The sequence below is a fragment of the Ambystoma mexicanum genome, chromosome 5q (genome assembly GCF_040938575.1).
Source record: "Ambystoma mexicanum isolate Mex_15411 chromosome 5q, UKY_AmexF1_1, whole genome shotgun sequence".
NCBI classification, from domain to species: Eukaryota; Metazoa; Chordata; class Amphibia; order Caudata; family Ambystomatidae; genus Ambystoma; species Ambystoma mexicanum.
The window spans coordinates 634,765,475-634,780,321 of record NC_090933.1 but is presented as its reverse complement, the minus strand read 5'-3'; the positions used below and the strand labels follow the sequence as shown (position 1 = coordinate 634,780,321).

At 48.4% G+C, this 14,847-nt stretch overlaps 1 protein-coding gene across 2 annotated transcripts in view; it reads right to left on the bottom strand.

Moving 5' to 3' along the window:
* The window catches only part of CHD7 (chromodomain helicase DNA binding protein 7), a 1,412,705-nt gene that overhangs the window by 335,855 nt on the left and 1,062,003 nt on the right, over positions 1-14,847 (bottom strand). For both annotated transcript variants that reach the window (XM_069621097.1, XM_069621098.1), the window contains exon 17: positions 9,158-9,353. In XM_069621097.1, the coding sequence (XP_069477198.1) occupies positions 9,158-9,353 (196 nt within the window). The remainder of the gene's footprint in view (positions 1-9,157; positions 9,354-14,847) is intronic.

The window sequence follows — 14,847 nt, the reverse complement described above, 5'->3', positions numbered from 1 at the left end:
CGCCACACCTCAGTCCCCATTGATGCGTCGACAATAGATTTAACATTGCCTAATGACACGAGAATTATTAGGCTGGGGGGTTGGTGGGATGTATTGAGGAAAGGGGGACTATGGACTGACTAAGAGTACGTTAGTCACTACGGTGAGTAACTTATAATTACTCTTATGTCCCGTCCCCTTTCCACCATACTGTATGGACGATTACAACTGAATGTAGCCCCAGGGAGGAGACCCTCCTTAAGCAAATAGGTTCCTGAGAACCGCCTGTCCGAAAGCGGCATCCAAAAGGTAGTGCTTGCAGAAAGCCGAGGGGGAGGCTCTTGTGGCCGCCCTGCTTAAGACTTGCCAAGGGACATGGCGTTGGAATGCAATAGCCGTTGCGTTGGCCCCAACTGCATGGGCATGCATGTTGGCCGGGAGCGGCCTGTGCTGACCCTCATATACTTCCTTGATGACAGAGACCATACAGTGGGATATGGAAGCCTTGGAGGCCTGGTAGCCTGGCCTCGAGCCGCCGAACTTGAAGAGGGCATCCGACTTGCAGAAGCCCTTGATCCTGTCAAGTAGAATATTCGGGAACGCCTGACATCCAGGCAGTGCAGCACTCTCTGTGCATCATCCTTGGGATCGGGAAAGAACGTAGGGAGGACGATTTCCTCATTCAGGTGAATTGCAGATGGAACCTTGGCCAGCAATGCCGGGTGCGTCCGCATGACTACTTTGTTGTTGTGAAAGGTGGTATATGGTTCAGAGGCGACCAGCGCCTGAATCTTGCTGACAATGCGAGCCGAGGTAAGACCGACTAGTAAGGCCATCTTGATGGTGACCAGCCTAATGAATGTCCACGGATGCCACTGGTTCGAATTGTTTGTGCGCCAGGGCGCCCAAGATTATATTAAGGTCCCACACAGGATGCAGTCTCTTGACGGGCAAGTAGAGCCTAGCGAGACCCGTCAGGCGTTTGACGAAAGGGTTGGAGGAGGAAAAGATGCCTTCCTCTGAGTTCCTGTACACCCCAATGGCTGCAAGGTATGTACGGCAGGTGTCGACTTGTACTCCTGAATGCGCGAGGTGCACTGAAAAGGAGAGCATGTAGTCCAATTGCAGGCCAAGGAGAGCATGTAGTCCAATTGCAGGCCAAGGGGTCAATTCCCGTGGAGTCTGCCCAGTGGCACAATCTAGTCCATTTGCTCTTGTACTGGGCCCTGGTGGCTTTGCTCCAGGTGCCTGTAGGATATCCAGATTGGCCTGTGATAGGCTAAGGTGCGGAAGCGTTACCTGGTCAGGTACCATGCAGTGAGAGCTAGTTTCCCTGTAGCGGGGAGGATGATTCTGCTTCCCTGCTGTGCCAGAAGATGTGCTGGGCCTGTCGGAAGGTGAATCGGGGGCACCTCCGAGAGGCTGAGGAGCTCCGAAAACCATGGCCTGGCAGGCCACAATGGAGCTATCAGAATGATGCGGAGTCAGTGAGACTCCTTGATCTTGCAAATTACTCTCTGTACCAGAGGAGTAGGCGGAAAGGCATAGGCTTTCATGCTGGTCCACTGTAGGTGAAATGCGTCAGCCAGCGAGCCGGGGCCCTGCCCTTGCCAGGATGCGAACTGGGGGCACTTCTTGTGCCAGGTGGCAAAGAGATCCATGTGGGGATGACCCCACCTACTGAAGATCTGAGTAACGAGGTTGTTTAGCTGCCACTCGTAATTGTCCGCCTCCAGGTTGGATTCCCCCGGGAGGTGGACTGCAGAGAGGTAAATATCATTTTCCAAAGCCCATTCCCACATGCTGATCACCAGTCTGCACACAGGGGGGGTAGGGGGGTGGTGTGGTGCCTCCCTGCTTGTTGACATAGTACATGCTGGTCGAGTTGTTTGTCTGGATGAGGACAACCTTGCCCTTGAGGAGTGCGAGGAATGCTCTGAGCGCTAGCCAGATGGCGTTCAGCTCCACCCAATTGATGTGGTATTCCTGCTTCTGTCGAGTCCAGGTGCCGTGGACCAAGAGATCGTCTAGGGTGCTCCCCAGCCCTCAAACGAGGAGTCTGTGGTGACGGTGGCCTGCGGATGGGGCGGCCGAAACGGCTTGCCCGTCTGTAGGTTGCAGTCCATGGACCACCAAGTTAGGTGAGGGCGGAGAGATGGAGGAACGGTGATCATCTCCGATTGTGAACCCCGCTCCTGATTCCATGAGGCCGCGAAATGTAGCTGAATCCTTCTCATTCTTAGTCTTGGGTGCAGCACGGCTAACAGGAACGCCGCTAATAGAGCCAGGAGATGTTGGTACCACCATGCTGAGGCCCCCTCCCTGCTGAGGAAGCGGACCTTGGCCCTCTTGATTGCCGAGATCTTGTCTTCCGATGGAAAAACCCTCTTGGAGCACGTGTCCCAAATAAGTCCCAGGGATGTCAGTCTGCGTGGGGAGCAGCTGTGACTTCTTGAGGTTGAGCGAGAAGCCCGGGTCGTGTAGTGGTTCATAAGAGCATGGGACGAGTGGTGAACCGCCTCCGGAGACGTAGCCCTGACAAGCCAGTCGTGGAGGTAAGGGTAGATGTGGAGACCCTAAGCTCTGAGGAGGGCCGCTACAGCGTTCATGAGTCTGATAAAGACCCTGAGGGCCGAGCGGAGGCCAAACGGAAGGACCTTGTATTGGAAACGGCAGCCCATGATTCTGAACTGGAGGAAAGAACGATGGGGCTGCCAAATTGGGACATGCAAGTACGCGGCCGGAGGGTGAGGAGGCGGCTGCTGTGTAGTCGGCAGAGGCATCTGTAGTGCCACTAGCATTGCCGGACGGACTTCACTGATGGCGTTTTTCATAACCCCCATCTGAGGTGACTTCAGGAGGCCGAGTAACTTCTCGGAGAGCGCCTCCTCACTGGTAAAAGATGTAGCAGGGGGTGCCGACGGGGTAGCAGGGAGCTGCTGGAGCTGCTGCGTACCCCGTCCATATGGACGCAAAGTAAAGCTGCCCTGCGCAAATGAGGGGTAGACTGTAGGCCACATACCTGGTTGAGGCCAGTTCCACCTTGACACTCGTTCTTCGCCGAATTCCTGGAATGGCGTTGGACGGGTGTCTTTCTGGTGCAGTGGCCATTTTGTCGAGCTGCCTGCCACATGCCTGTGACGTGTTGCTCAGCCCGCTGGGCTCGGCCTCCTCCAAGACTCTTGCGTGTGGATCACGAGGCCTACCCTGCTCCTCGGGCCTAGGCCCGGTAGGTGTGACGCCCTCGACCCCAGGGTCGATAGAGCTGCATTTAGGTGCATCCCTCTGACCTATTTCCAGTATTATGGTGTAGCCCCATGGCCACAGTGCCAGTATAAGGGTGGAGACACAGTAAAAGAACCTTCCGGTCCCTCAACACTGCGACCGGGAGGATCCCTCAACCCGAAGGCCGGTAGCTGAAGCAACCTCGGTGCACGTGCTGGTAGAAGAACCTGACCGGTCCCTCCCACGCAGTAGAGTCCCAGGGAAGGAATTTCACTTGCGGGGTGCGATGGATAATATCGGCCCTACCTTGGGCCTGGTTCGACGCGTCACGATGTTCTTGAGATCCTCTGAAGGCGACCTCTGGAAGAGCTCCCTCGACCTTGCTAGTCTGTTCTTCAGCGCCTTCGAGACAGGCGAGTCACAAGCCGAACGTGATTGCCAACCGTGGTCTGGGCTAAGGCAACGTAGGCAGAGGGCGTGGGGGGTCTGAAGTTGTGAAGAGCCTGTTGCAGGATGACACCTGCTGAACCCTGTGGAAGTCGACATGCGCTGGGGGGTGTGTGGAGGGGGGGGTTGAAAGGGGGAGAAGGGGAGAGGGGAGGGGGGGATGGCGTGACGCCTGAGGACCGAGTACCTGAATGATAAGAGACAAAAAAAGGCAAGAAGTATTTACACGCGGAATTACATGGCCGAAGCCAAACCTAGGAGTGCTCGTGAATCAGGCCTGTTCCCGTCGATGCGGAAAAGGGGACTGCGGTGTGGCCGAGGACGACCGAGTCAGGGCAGCGCATGCTCCCAGGGCCGCACCCCCCATGCACCTCTAAATTTAAAGGGGAAGGAGGTTTTTTCTGGTGAAAAAGGTTCCGTCTCCCGCCCATGCAGTATGGAGGAAAGGGGACGGGACGTAAGAGTAAGATATCACAGCGGATAATCTTATGCCTCTCCTGATCCCCACCCTGAATGCAGCATTGGAGTCCTTAGAGCCCACTGCATTAGTAGACCTCTATAACTCATCTATCACACAAGCTTTAGACATGATTGCCACTATCAAATTGCGTAAAAAGGCAAACCTAGAACACATTTCAATTCCTGGTTTACAACTCAGCTAAAAATCCTCTCAGCAGAGAAAAGAAAAATTGAAGTTGAGGAAAAACTTGCCGTCCAAAGAAAAACAAAACTGGTCTGAAATCCCCACCAAGTACAAAACAGAAATATTACGTACTAAACATGAAATGTATGCCGACAGAGTTAACAAAGCGAGCTCCAGTACCAAGCAACTCTTTGTGATTGAGGGAAATGGAATCCCCCATTCCTCCAGAGGATCTGTGCACAAAGGATAAAGTATGATATACAAACATCCAAAATGCCCTATCCAACAAATTTACTATGCTTCAAAACATAATCGCAGCAAAGAGACGTAATCTCACCAAACAAATTACTGAGGACAACACACAAAAAGATTCCCAAAAATCCCTACAACAATTCGAATTCTCTCAAGTCACTACGCAAGAAGTGGAAAAGATCATCGCCTCACTTAAACCTTCAAGGTGCCGGGGAGATACTTGCCCTGCACAAATGATCAAAGAGGCTGCCAGAGACCTGGCTCCTTTCATCACTAAACTAATAAATGCCTCATTCTGCACCTCTAATGTCCCTAATAACCTTAAGGATGCTTGGGGACTCCCTCTGCTAAAGAACACCTCATTGGACCCAACGATCCCTGCGAACTATAGGCCTATAACTACCATCCCATTCTTGCTTAAAATAATTGACAAAGCTGCATATATCCAAATCCACTCATATCTAGAGGCTACTAATCTTCAAGGACTACGTCAATCAGGATTCAGACCACTCCCACGGTACTGAAACCGCCTCGATTGATATAAAAACGCAAATTGACCTACTAAAAGAAGACAATGTACCCTTCTGTTGTTCTTCGATCCATCAGCTGCGTTCGATCTGGTGGACCACGAATAACTGACTATTGCCGCCAACTTCTTGGAAAAAGCCATTAATTGGATCCAATCCTTCCTTAACAATAGGACAATGAGAGTCTTCTCTCTGTCGCCCTCTGCTGACCCCTCTCCAATTACATGCGGCGTACCACAAGGCTCATGTGTCTCACCAACTAGGTACAATATATTTACAAAGCCACTGTTTGACGTTTTGGATCATCTGGGTGTCACCTACACTAAGCAGATGACAACCAAATACTCCTACTCCTTACGGGTGACTATGACATAGACCTGGCTTTAGTTAATAACATCTATTAAATCATTCAGACATGGATGGCAGCACATGGCCTCTGCCTGAATGACAAGACCAAGATTGTGATCCTAGGTGCCCCAACTAACCTAAGCAAACTTGGATATCAATATACCTCTTAACATTGATGGAATTGACAACAAAGTCACCAAGGAGACCAAAACGTTAGGATTCTATTTGGACGAAACCCTGAATCTAAGGAAACAAGTTAATGCCACTGCATCAGCTACAGCATATAGTTGCAAGCTGATACACGCTTGTAAACCATTTCTATCTGATAACAGCTGCATCACACTAGCAAGGGCTTTAATCTTGTCTAAACTTGATTACTCCAATGCCCTCTACACAGGTGCAAATAAACGGATCCTGAATAAATTGCAAATTCTGCAAAATAATGCATAAAGAATGGCACTAGGAATCCCGAGTCATCATCATATATCTGAAGTGAGAAGAAATCACAAGTGGCTATCTATCAAGGACAGAATCCAGTTTAAAATAGCTTGTATCGCACAGAAATGCTTGAATAATGCTGCACCACAAAACCTAAAAGATAAAATAAAAGAATTCTCGTCACAACCCACAAGGATGGTAAACTCGAACTGTCTAGAAGGCCCCAAATTTAACTTTAAGAAGACAGGGGGATTCCAGTTTTCCTGTTCAGGCTGCCCAATGAAGGAACACTCTCCCTACACATCTGGGTATGGATCAGACCTTCCTAAACTTCAGAACTAACATTAAAAAAATTGATAGTGTCTAACGACTGTTGACTGCCTGATCTACTGCTGCAATGAACATTGCCCAATCCCACTATGTATTGCCGCCATGCTTTTGGCTCGTTTCTGTATGTCAACTAATTTATCTACTGATTGTCTCTGTCTCTATATGTAACCTAAGACTTGCACCTTCTTGTAATATGCCCAGATACCCTCGGGTCCGGCGCACAATATAAATAAAATAAACAAATATATATTAAGGCTTCTCCATCATTGATGCATTTTGATGACATCACACCCCCAAAAGCATGGAAGAAGTGCCTTGCTCTTAAGAAATTCATTAATACGTGTGGCTGGTGGTCTATAAAGGCCAAGCTTATCGCCTACAAAACATCTGTTATCCTTAGTATCATGTATGCCTTAGAATCATTACCCGAGAAGGCAGTGACTTGGCTGCCAAAAATAGAGGCAAAAATACTATGCTGCTTGCTTGGACTGCCAGGGTCTGCGCCAGTAGAAGCGATCAGACTTGAGCTGGGCTTACATTCATTAATCTCATTATGGAAAGAGTATGTGGATTATGGGTGACAATTAAATTTGACGATGCATTGTGGACACACTTTTGACCCAAAATGCCCACGCAAAGCGTTATGCACAGTGTCTGGTACAGGGACATGGAAAATACGGTTAATTCTTATTGTTTGGATATTGGCCAAACTTGCATCTCCAGTTGAGAGGTGCCTTTTGTTTATACAAAAACTGGGCATGACATCCAGGATCGTATACTATCAATAGTCTACGTGGCTAAACTCTGCAAATACGAGACCTATACACATCAGGGAACTGTTTGATGAAATGCCATACAGCTACTTGACGAAAATGCACAACCCTGCATTGACCCGCTTTATCCTTCCAGTACCGTTTGACATCTTACCGTTACTGGAGCCCACTGGCCCCACACTGGTGCCCACAGGCTCCACACTGGTGCCCACAGGCGCCCACTGGCACCACACTGGCGCCTGGAGGGGCGCCCCTAGGAGCAGTGGTTCTGTCGTTTTTGCAGGCCACACACCAAGTCTGCGCATCATATACTCAACCAAAGCTCAGCTTTGAGTGCTATGTATGAGAAAGGCCATGCCAAATTTAATCTACATGCGTCAGACCAGTTCTGGAGCATGATTTACAGGGCAGAGTCATTGGTGGTTGCATCTGGTGCTTATCACATATGGCAGAGGGTTAAAGGTAGTCAGGATGTTACATATGTATAAACAGTGATTTTATGTTACTTTTAGCCCGTCTGGGTTTTTTTTATTAGTTGGCTTCATAGAAGCAAATGTTACTGTGCTGTTTTTTTTTCTCATCGTTAAGTTTTATAATGCCTATTTCATATGTTTTCTATGTGATGGTTATTTTGTTTCTTAATCTTGTAATGAGATTAATGATGTGATGTTGTTGAACTTTTTTGGTAAAAGTGTAAAAGGTGGTATTCACAACCATGCACTCAAAAAATATAACTTTCTAATTTTATTAGTTTACTTTATTCATTTAATTACGTGTGCATAGGTTTCTTCCTACCTGTGTGCAGCCATCTCTGTGGGAAACTAGCCATGGTCTCATTCATATTTACCAATACCAACGAAGTGCAAGGGTTGTCTAGCACCTTGAATGCTTGCACTACCATTATTCATTTGGATAAGAAAATAACAGGTGATGCCCACTTCCCCAACATTTCCTATGAAAAGGAGATTAACAATGATATAATGGGAATTACTGCTTACTGCTGTGTGTGAAATGCATCATTAATACAAATATAGCAAATTTTCTTGCACATTAAAACCATCCATTGCTTTGCAATAAATTCTTGAGTCTCATTCGTGACAACCAGGACCTATTTTTAATTCTGTGATTTAGTTATAACAATATGCAGATAAGGTAGCAGAGCACATTTCTATTGGCACAGAGCAGACTGAGTCCACATTAGGTTTTGTAACAGCAGATGATTAAGTGTGTAAATTACACTTTCTAAACCATTGTGTGTGCTCTTCAAAAAAAAAAAAATATTCTGCATCATCATTACCAAATCACATTCATGTGGTATTTCAGTGTCCAATGCAATAGCAAAAGACTCATCTAAAAAATACGGTCCTCACTTTTGCTCAAGTTCTAACCGCTTACCTTTGTGTGCATATACCTGTGTTAAACAATTTACAAATAATGTGTGACCGTCGCACACTGGTGTTAAAACAGCTAGTAAGCTGCAATTGGGCGTATTAACTTGCATGGCTGGTGTGGACCTCCTCACCATTCTGGTGTAATTATGGCCTGCAAATATATTCCATGTTTCAAATAGTACTATTATGAAAACAACAATATTCAATTTGTGGTGCAGTTAGTTTTCTCAAATGGTATGCTCAGCAATAGCTGGTCATCTATGGAAATTATTTTCCTACCAGCTTTTATGTCTCACCAAAACCAATGGAGAAAAAGGTTTCAAATGTCAAGTAAACACCCCAACTTTTATCAATGTCCATCAGGGGCCACATTTAATAGGTCAGGATGCTGATATTTCGGATAAAATGGGCCGATTGAAACAAACGGAATACATGCTGTGAACATTAAATTAACTGAAATGTCTCCAAGACAACAAGCTCAGTGCCACCTTTGTGGGAGATCAGAAGCTACCAATCAAAACTAACTCACCTCAAGCTTAATTTTAATTACAGATACTTTTCTAGACTGATCTTTATGATTGTATGTAAAACATACAGGCTAGAATATAGACACCAACATTAAGTGACAGTCGCTTTACATTTAAAGAAATGTGCCCTCCTGTATGTTCTCATGCATTTCTCCTCTGAAACATAACATAACCTACAAGCATGACGTGCACACAAATCATAGATGCAACAATCTAACAGACAAATAATGATAGACAAGAACAAAAGATGGTGCAAAATATTTCCTTGGCGGTTTACCTGGAGATCATTTTGAGGGTTCCAGTCAGAATCAAAAATGATACAGGTATCTGCAGCAGTGAGGTTAATGCCCAAGCCACCGGCTCTTGTACACAGCAAGAAGACAAACCTATCAGAATCTGGTTTGGAAAATCGATCAATAGCTGCCTGGCGAAGATTCCCCCTTACTCTGCCATCAATTCTTTCATAAGGGTATCTGAAATAAATTGGCAGTGGGGTGAGCAGTTATAGCATACTTATTTAACCATTGTCATTTATATTTCTAGAGGTTTATTCACAATTCTCAAATGTTAAAAACGCCCACTAAGAACACACTCCGATTGACATATTCAAGATTGAAGACATATGAACTAATCATCCTCAAGTCTCATCTCTTAAATTCAAGCTATGCCATTACTTGCACACCAAAAAAAAAAACCTTTGGATGCATGCCTGGAATTCAATGGCACTTCTGTGCTTGTATCTGCTTGGATTCATATGCTTTGCATAGGCCGACATTTAGTGAGATTTGAAGTCGAAAAAGGGAATGGACAGGCTGCTCTTGTAATCCAATGCCTACTTTTGTGTGTACAGTACCCATGACCCTTCACGTGTAGGCATCCTCAGATTTGTTTTTTCTGACCTGAAATTGCATGCAATAGATAATGGGCACAAGTGCTGACACGTATAATACAAATAAGGAAAGTCTCCCTGCTTACAATAGAAATAAACTAAAATGTTTCTCTACACTGAGTGTATTCATAACATTTCACATGCTGCTTGTTGCATCTTCAATTCCTGTAGAGAGGAGGAGGGTGGCGGCAAGTGAATCCAAGTAAACACAAGCAACACAAATACAATTACTGGAAGTTAATGATGGTCTTCTTAGGCCAGTGGATTACCTTAGAATCACATGCTTTGCATAGGGCTAGCAAACAGTGCCTGATGAAGGTGGTGGGGTAACTGAAGGAACAGGAAAAAAAAAATTAAAGTATCAACACTGCCTGTACCACCTGTGAACTATTATTTGCTTGAGGGTCATCACAATAGTGTTATATAAAAGTGTCCACTGAGCTTCATGCCACAACTTTACAAATAGATTAAAGTGGGAAATTAGCAATGAAAGCGGGTGTAGCTCCTGCACCGTGTGTAAAATTTAATTCGGAATTAAAAGAAAGTGTGCTGCTTGAGAGGCTTTAACACTGTTGAATGCACCTTACAATCCATCTGGCAATAGTAGCCTTAGAGACAGGGTCACCGTCTTCGACTACCAATGACACAACTCTGTTCTTCTCAGTTGGTTTGTCCTGTAAAGGTAGCACATGACTGATCTGTGTACATCCAGTGTATACAATAGTGAATTCTCTGGAATTTTGAAGCTTTTGAAAGAATGCTGGTAGATAAACTGACCGGTTGATGGCAAGCAATCAATAGAATTGAGGTTCGATTTTGTATGCCATATGACAAACCTCTTCCACTTAAACGTCTTTATAAGATGGGAGTACCATGTTTAACATGCCCAAAGTGGTGCAATAGTTTTTAGTGTTAAAAGTTACTAGTGTATCTTGTGGACCACTGTGCATAAGGAGGGGGTGGTGGGTAATGAGGGGAATGGGAGTGTAAGGAAATATCCCTGACCAATTGATCCAAAGTGCATTCCACAGTGAGCCCTTCTGCGAGTAACTGCAGGCATAACTTGGCCTTTTTTCCCGCGTTTTCTGCTGTTGTAAAAAGGTCTACTGCTGGTTGCCCCCATTGAGAAAAAGTGTACGAGTATGTTTTGTTGACTCCCACTCATGCTCTAGCGTTTGTTTTCTGCTTAAGCTGTCTGCAAAACAGCTGTGTTCCCCTGGAACATGTTGAGACTGGGAGTGGATTGACCTTTGAAGACACCACCTCCATATTCTTTAAGCAAAAACTTTGGGGAGTCGGGGGATTGCAGCGTGTGTGTTCTGCCCCGTTTGTTGATGTAAAACATGGCTGTTGCGCGGTATGGTGCAATCAGAAAGTTTTCCCCCTTAGATGTTTTTGGAAAAATTATAAGTTACTCACCGTAGTGACTAAGTCCCCTTGCTTCCATACTGCATGGGTGTCCCTTCCTAGGGACGGGAGACGGAACCCTTTTTACCAGAAAAAACCTTCCCCTTTCAATTTAGAGGCGAGCGGGGGTGCGGCCCTGGGAGCATGCGCTACCCTGACTCCGGCCCTACACCTCAATCCCCATAGACGCGTTGACAATATTTAACATTGTCTAATGACACCAGTATTATGGGGGAGGATGGTGGGACGTATGGAGGAAAGGGGACTAAGTACGCTAAATCACTACGGTGAGTAGCCTAGAATTACTCTTATGTCCCATCCCCTTTCCTCCATACTGCATGGGTGATTACAACTGAATCTAGCCCCAGGGTGGAGAGGAGACCCTCCTTAAGGAAACAGATTCCTTAGAACCGCCTGTCTGAAGTCGTGTCTGACTTAGAGCCGGAGTTCAAACAGTAGTGCTTACAGAAAGCAGAAGGGTTGCCCAGGTGGCCGCCCTGCTGATGACCTGCCCCGGGACTTGCCCTTGGAATGCAATGGCCGTGGCCTTAGCCCTGACCGCATGGGCATACATGTTTTCTAGAAGGGACTCCTGCTACCCCTCGTAGGCCTCCTTGATGGCCGAAACCATCCATTGTGCAATAGATGCCTTGGATGCTTGATACCCGAGCCTTAACACCCCCCGCCCAAATGTGACAAACAGAGCATCCAACGTGCGGAAGCCCTTGGTCCCGTCTAGATAGAATTTCAGAGCACGTCTGACATCCAGACAGTGCAAAACCCTCTGAGGCTCGTCCTTAGGGTCGGCAAAAATCGTAGGTAACACAATTTCCTCGTTTAGATGGAAACCAGAGGGTACCTTGGGTAGGAACGCAGGCGTGTCCACACGACCACATTATTGTGAAAGGTAGTATAGGGCTCTGAGCCCACCAGAGCCTGTATCTCGCTGACTCTGCAAGCAGAAGTGAGCCCCACTAACAGCTGTTTTAATGCTGACCAGACTGATGTCCGCAGACGCCATTGGCTCGAAATGCTTGTGCGCCAAGGCAACCAACACTGTATTGAGCTCCCACACAGGGTGTGGTCTTTTGATGGGCGTGTAGATTATGGCAAGGCACGTCAAATGTCTCTCGACTATCGGGTTGGAAGAGAAGACCACCTCCTCCGAATTTCTGTAGGCTCCTAGGGCCACCAAATACACGTGGCATGTGCCCACCTGCACGCCCGAGAGAGAGGTGCGCAGAGAAGGAGAGCACATCGTCCAAATTGCAGGCCAAGGGGTCAATTCCCTTGGAGTCTGCCCAGTGGTAGAACCTAGTCCATTTGCTCTTGTACTGGGCCCTGGTGGCTTTGCTCTGGTGCCCTGTATGATCTCCAGATAGGCCTGTGAGAGGCTCAGGTGCTGAAGCGTTACCTGCTCAGGTACCACGCTGTGAGGGCTAGTTTCCCTGGAGCGGAGTAGATTATTCTGCCTCCCTGCTGTGCCATAAAATGTGCTGGGCCCGTCGGAAGGTGAATCGGGGGCACCTCAGTGGCTGAGGAGCTCTGAAAACTATGGCCTGGCAGGCCACCATGGAGCTATCAGTGAGACTCCTTGATCTTGCAAATTACTCTGTGGATCAGAGGAGTGGGTGGAAAGGCGTAGGCTTTCATGCCGGTCCACTGTAGGTGAAATGCGTCACCCAGCCAGCCGGGGGCCTGCCCTTGCCAGGATGCGAACTGGGGGCACTTCTTGTTCTGCCAGGTGGCATAGAGATCCACGTGGGGATGACCCCACCTGCTGAAGATCTCCTGTGTAACGAGGTTGTTTAGCTGCCACTCGTAATTGTTTGCTCCCAGCCTGCTGAGTCTGTCCGCCTCCAGGTTGGATTCCCCCCGGGAGGTGGACTGCCAAAAGGTAAATTTCGTTTTCCAAGGCCCATTCCCACATGCTGATCGCCAGTCTGCACAGAGGGGATCTGGTGCCTCCCTGCCGGTTGACGTAGTAAATGCTGGTCGAGTTGTCAGGCTGGATGAGGACAACCTTGCCCTTGAGTGGGAGGAATGCTCTGAGCGCTAGCCAGATGGCGTTGAGCTCCAACCAATTGATGTGATATTCCTGCTCCTGTCGAGTCCAGGTGCCGTGGACCGAGAGATTGTCCAGGGTGGCTCCCCAGCCCTCGAGCAAGGAGTCTGCGGTGACGGTGGCCTCCAGATGGGGCGCCGAAAGGGCTTGCCAGTCTGTAGGTTGCAGTCCATGGACCACCAAGTTAGGTCCGGGTGGAGAGATGGAGGAACGTTGATCATCTCGGATTGTGAGCCCCGGTCCCGATTCCATGAGGCCGCCAAGTGCAGCTGAATCCTTCTCATCCTTAGTCTCCTGTGTGGCACGGCTAACAAGACCGGCAGCAATAGACACAGGAGAGGTTGGTACCACCATGCTGAGGTCACCTCTCTGCTGAGGAAGTGGGTGGTGGCCCTCTTGATGGCCAAGATCTGGTCTTCCGACAGAAAAACACTTGGAGCACGTGTCCCAAAGGAGTCCCAGGAATGTCAGTCTGCGCGGGGAGCAGCTTTGACCTCTTGAGGTTGAGCGAGAAGCCCAGGTTGTGTAGTGTGTTCATAAGAGCATGGGATGAGTGGTGAACCGCCTCCGGAGACGTAGCCCTTACGAGCCAGTCAAGGTATGGGTAGATGTGGAGGCCCTGCGCTCTGGAGAAGGGCCGCTACAGCGTTCATGATCCTGGTAAAGACCCTGGGGGCCGAGTTGAGGCCAAATGGAAGGACCTTGTATTGGAAATGGCAGCCCATGATTCTGAACCAGGGGACAGAACGATGGGGCTGCCAAATTGGGACGTGCAAGTAGGCGTCCTTCAGGTCCAGGGAGCACATCCAGTCTCCCTTGCCCAATGTCTCTGCTATAAAAGCAGGCGTAACCATCTTAATTTTTTGCAGGGGTAAGGAGAGGTTGAGGGTGGAAAGGTCCAGCACAACTCTCAGGACTGCCTGTTCTTCTGAATGGGGAAAATACTGGAGTAGAAGCCAAAGCCTTGCTGGGAGGCTGGAACTTCTTCCACTGCCTGGCTCTCTACGAACGACCGGATCTCCGCCAAGAGTTGCTGTCCCAACCTGAAGGAGAGGAGGGAGGAGAGGCGAGGCTGGGATGGGTAGGCGGTACCCCGCGGATACTACAGAGAGAATCCAGGGGTCCGCAAAATTCTGGTGCCAGAAATGTGCGTGGAGATCAAGCCCGCCACCCACCGGAGACACGTGAACCCGAAGGGGTGTGTGTCATGCCCTCTTTCCCTCGGAGGCTGAGGGGAGGGACTGGAAAAAAGCCACCCCCCCTTTGAACAGTAGATCTAGGATGCGCTCCTGGATGTCCAGGTTGAATTTCATCACCCGGAGCCAGGCCACGCACCTCATGCCTGTGACAATGCAGATGGCACGGCCCGAGGTATCGATATGTGCTACTGTGGATTCCATGAGGTCATGCGCCACGAGCTTGGCCTCCGCTAGCCCGTCCTTAAAGCGAGATTGGCACTGGGAGGTGAGTTCTGGGAGGAAGTCTGCAATTTCCCGCCATAACCTTTGGTTGGGGGCAGCCAGCATGGCATCTGCATTGGCCTGACACAGGTGCAAGGAGGCGTTGGAGTAGATCTTCTTGCTGTAAGCCTCCAAGATCTTCTCCT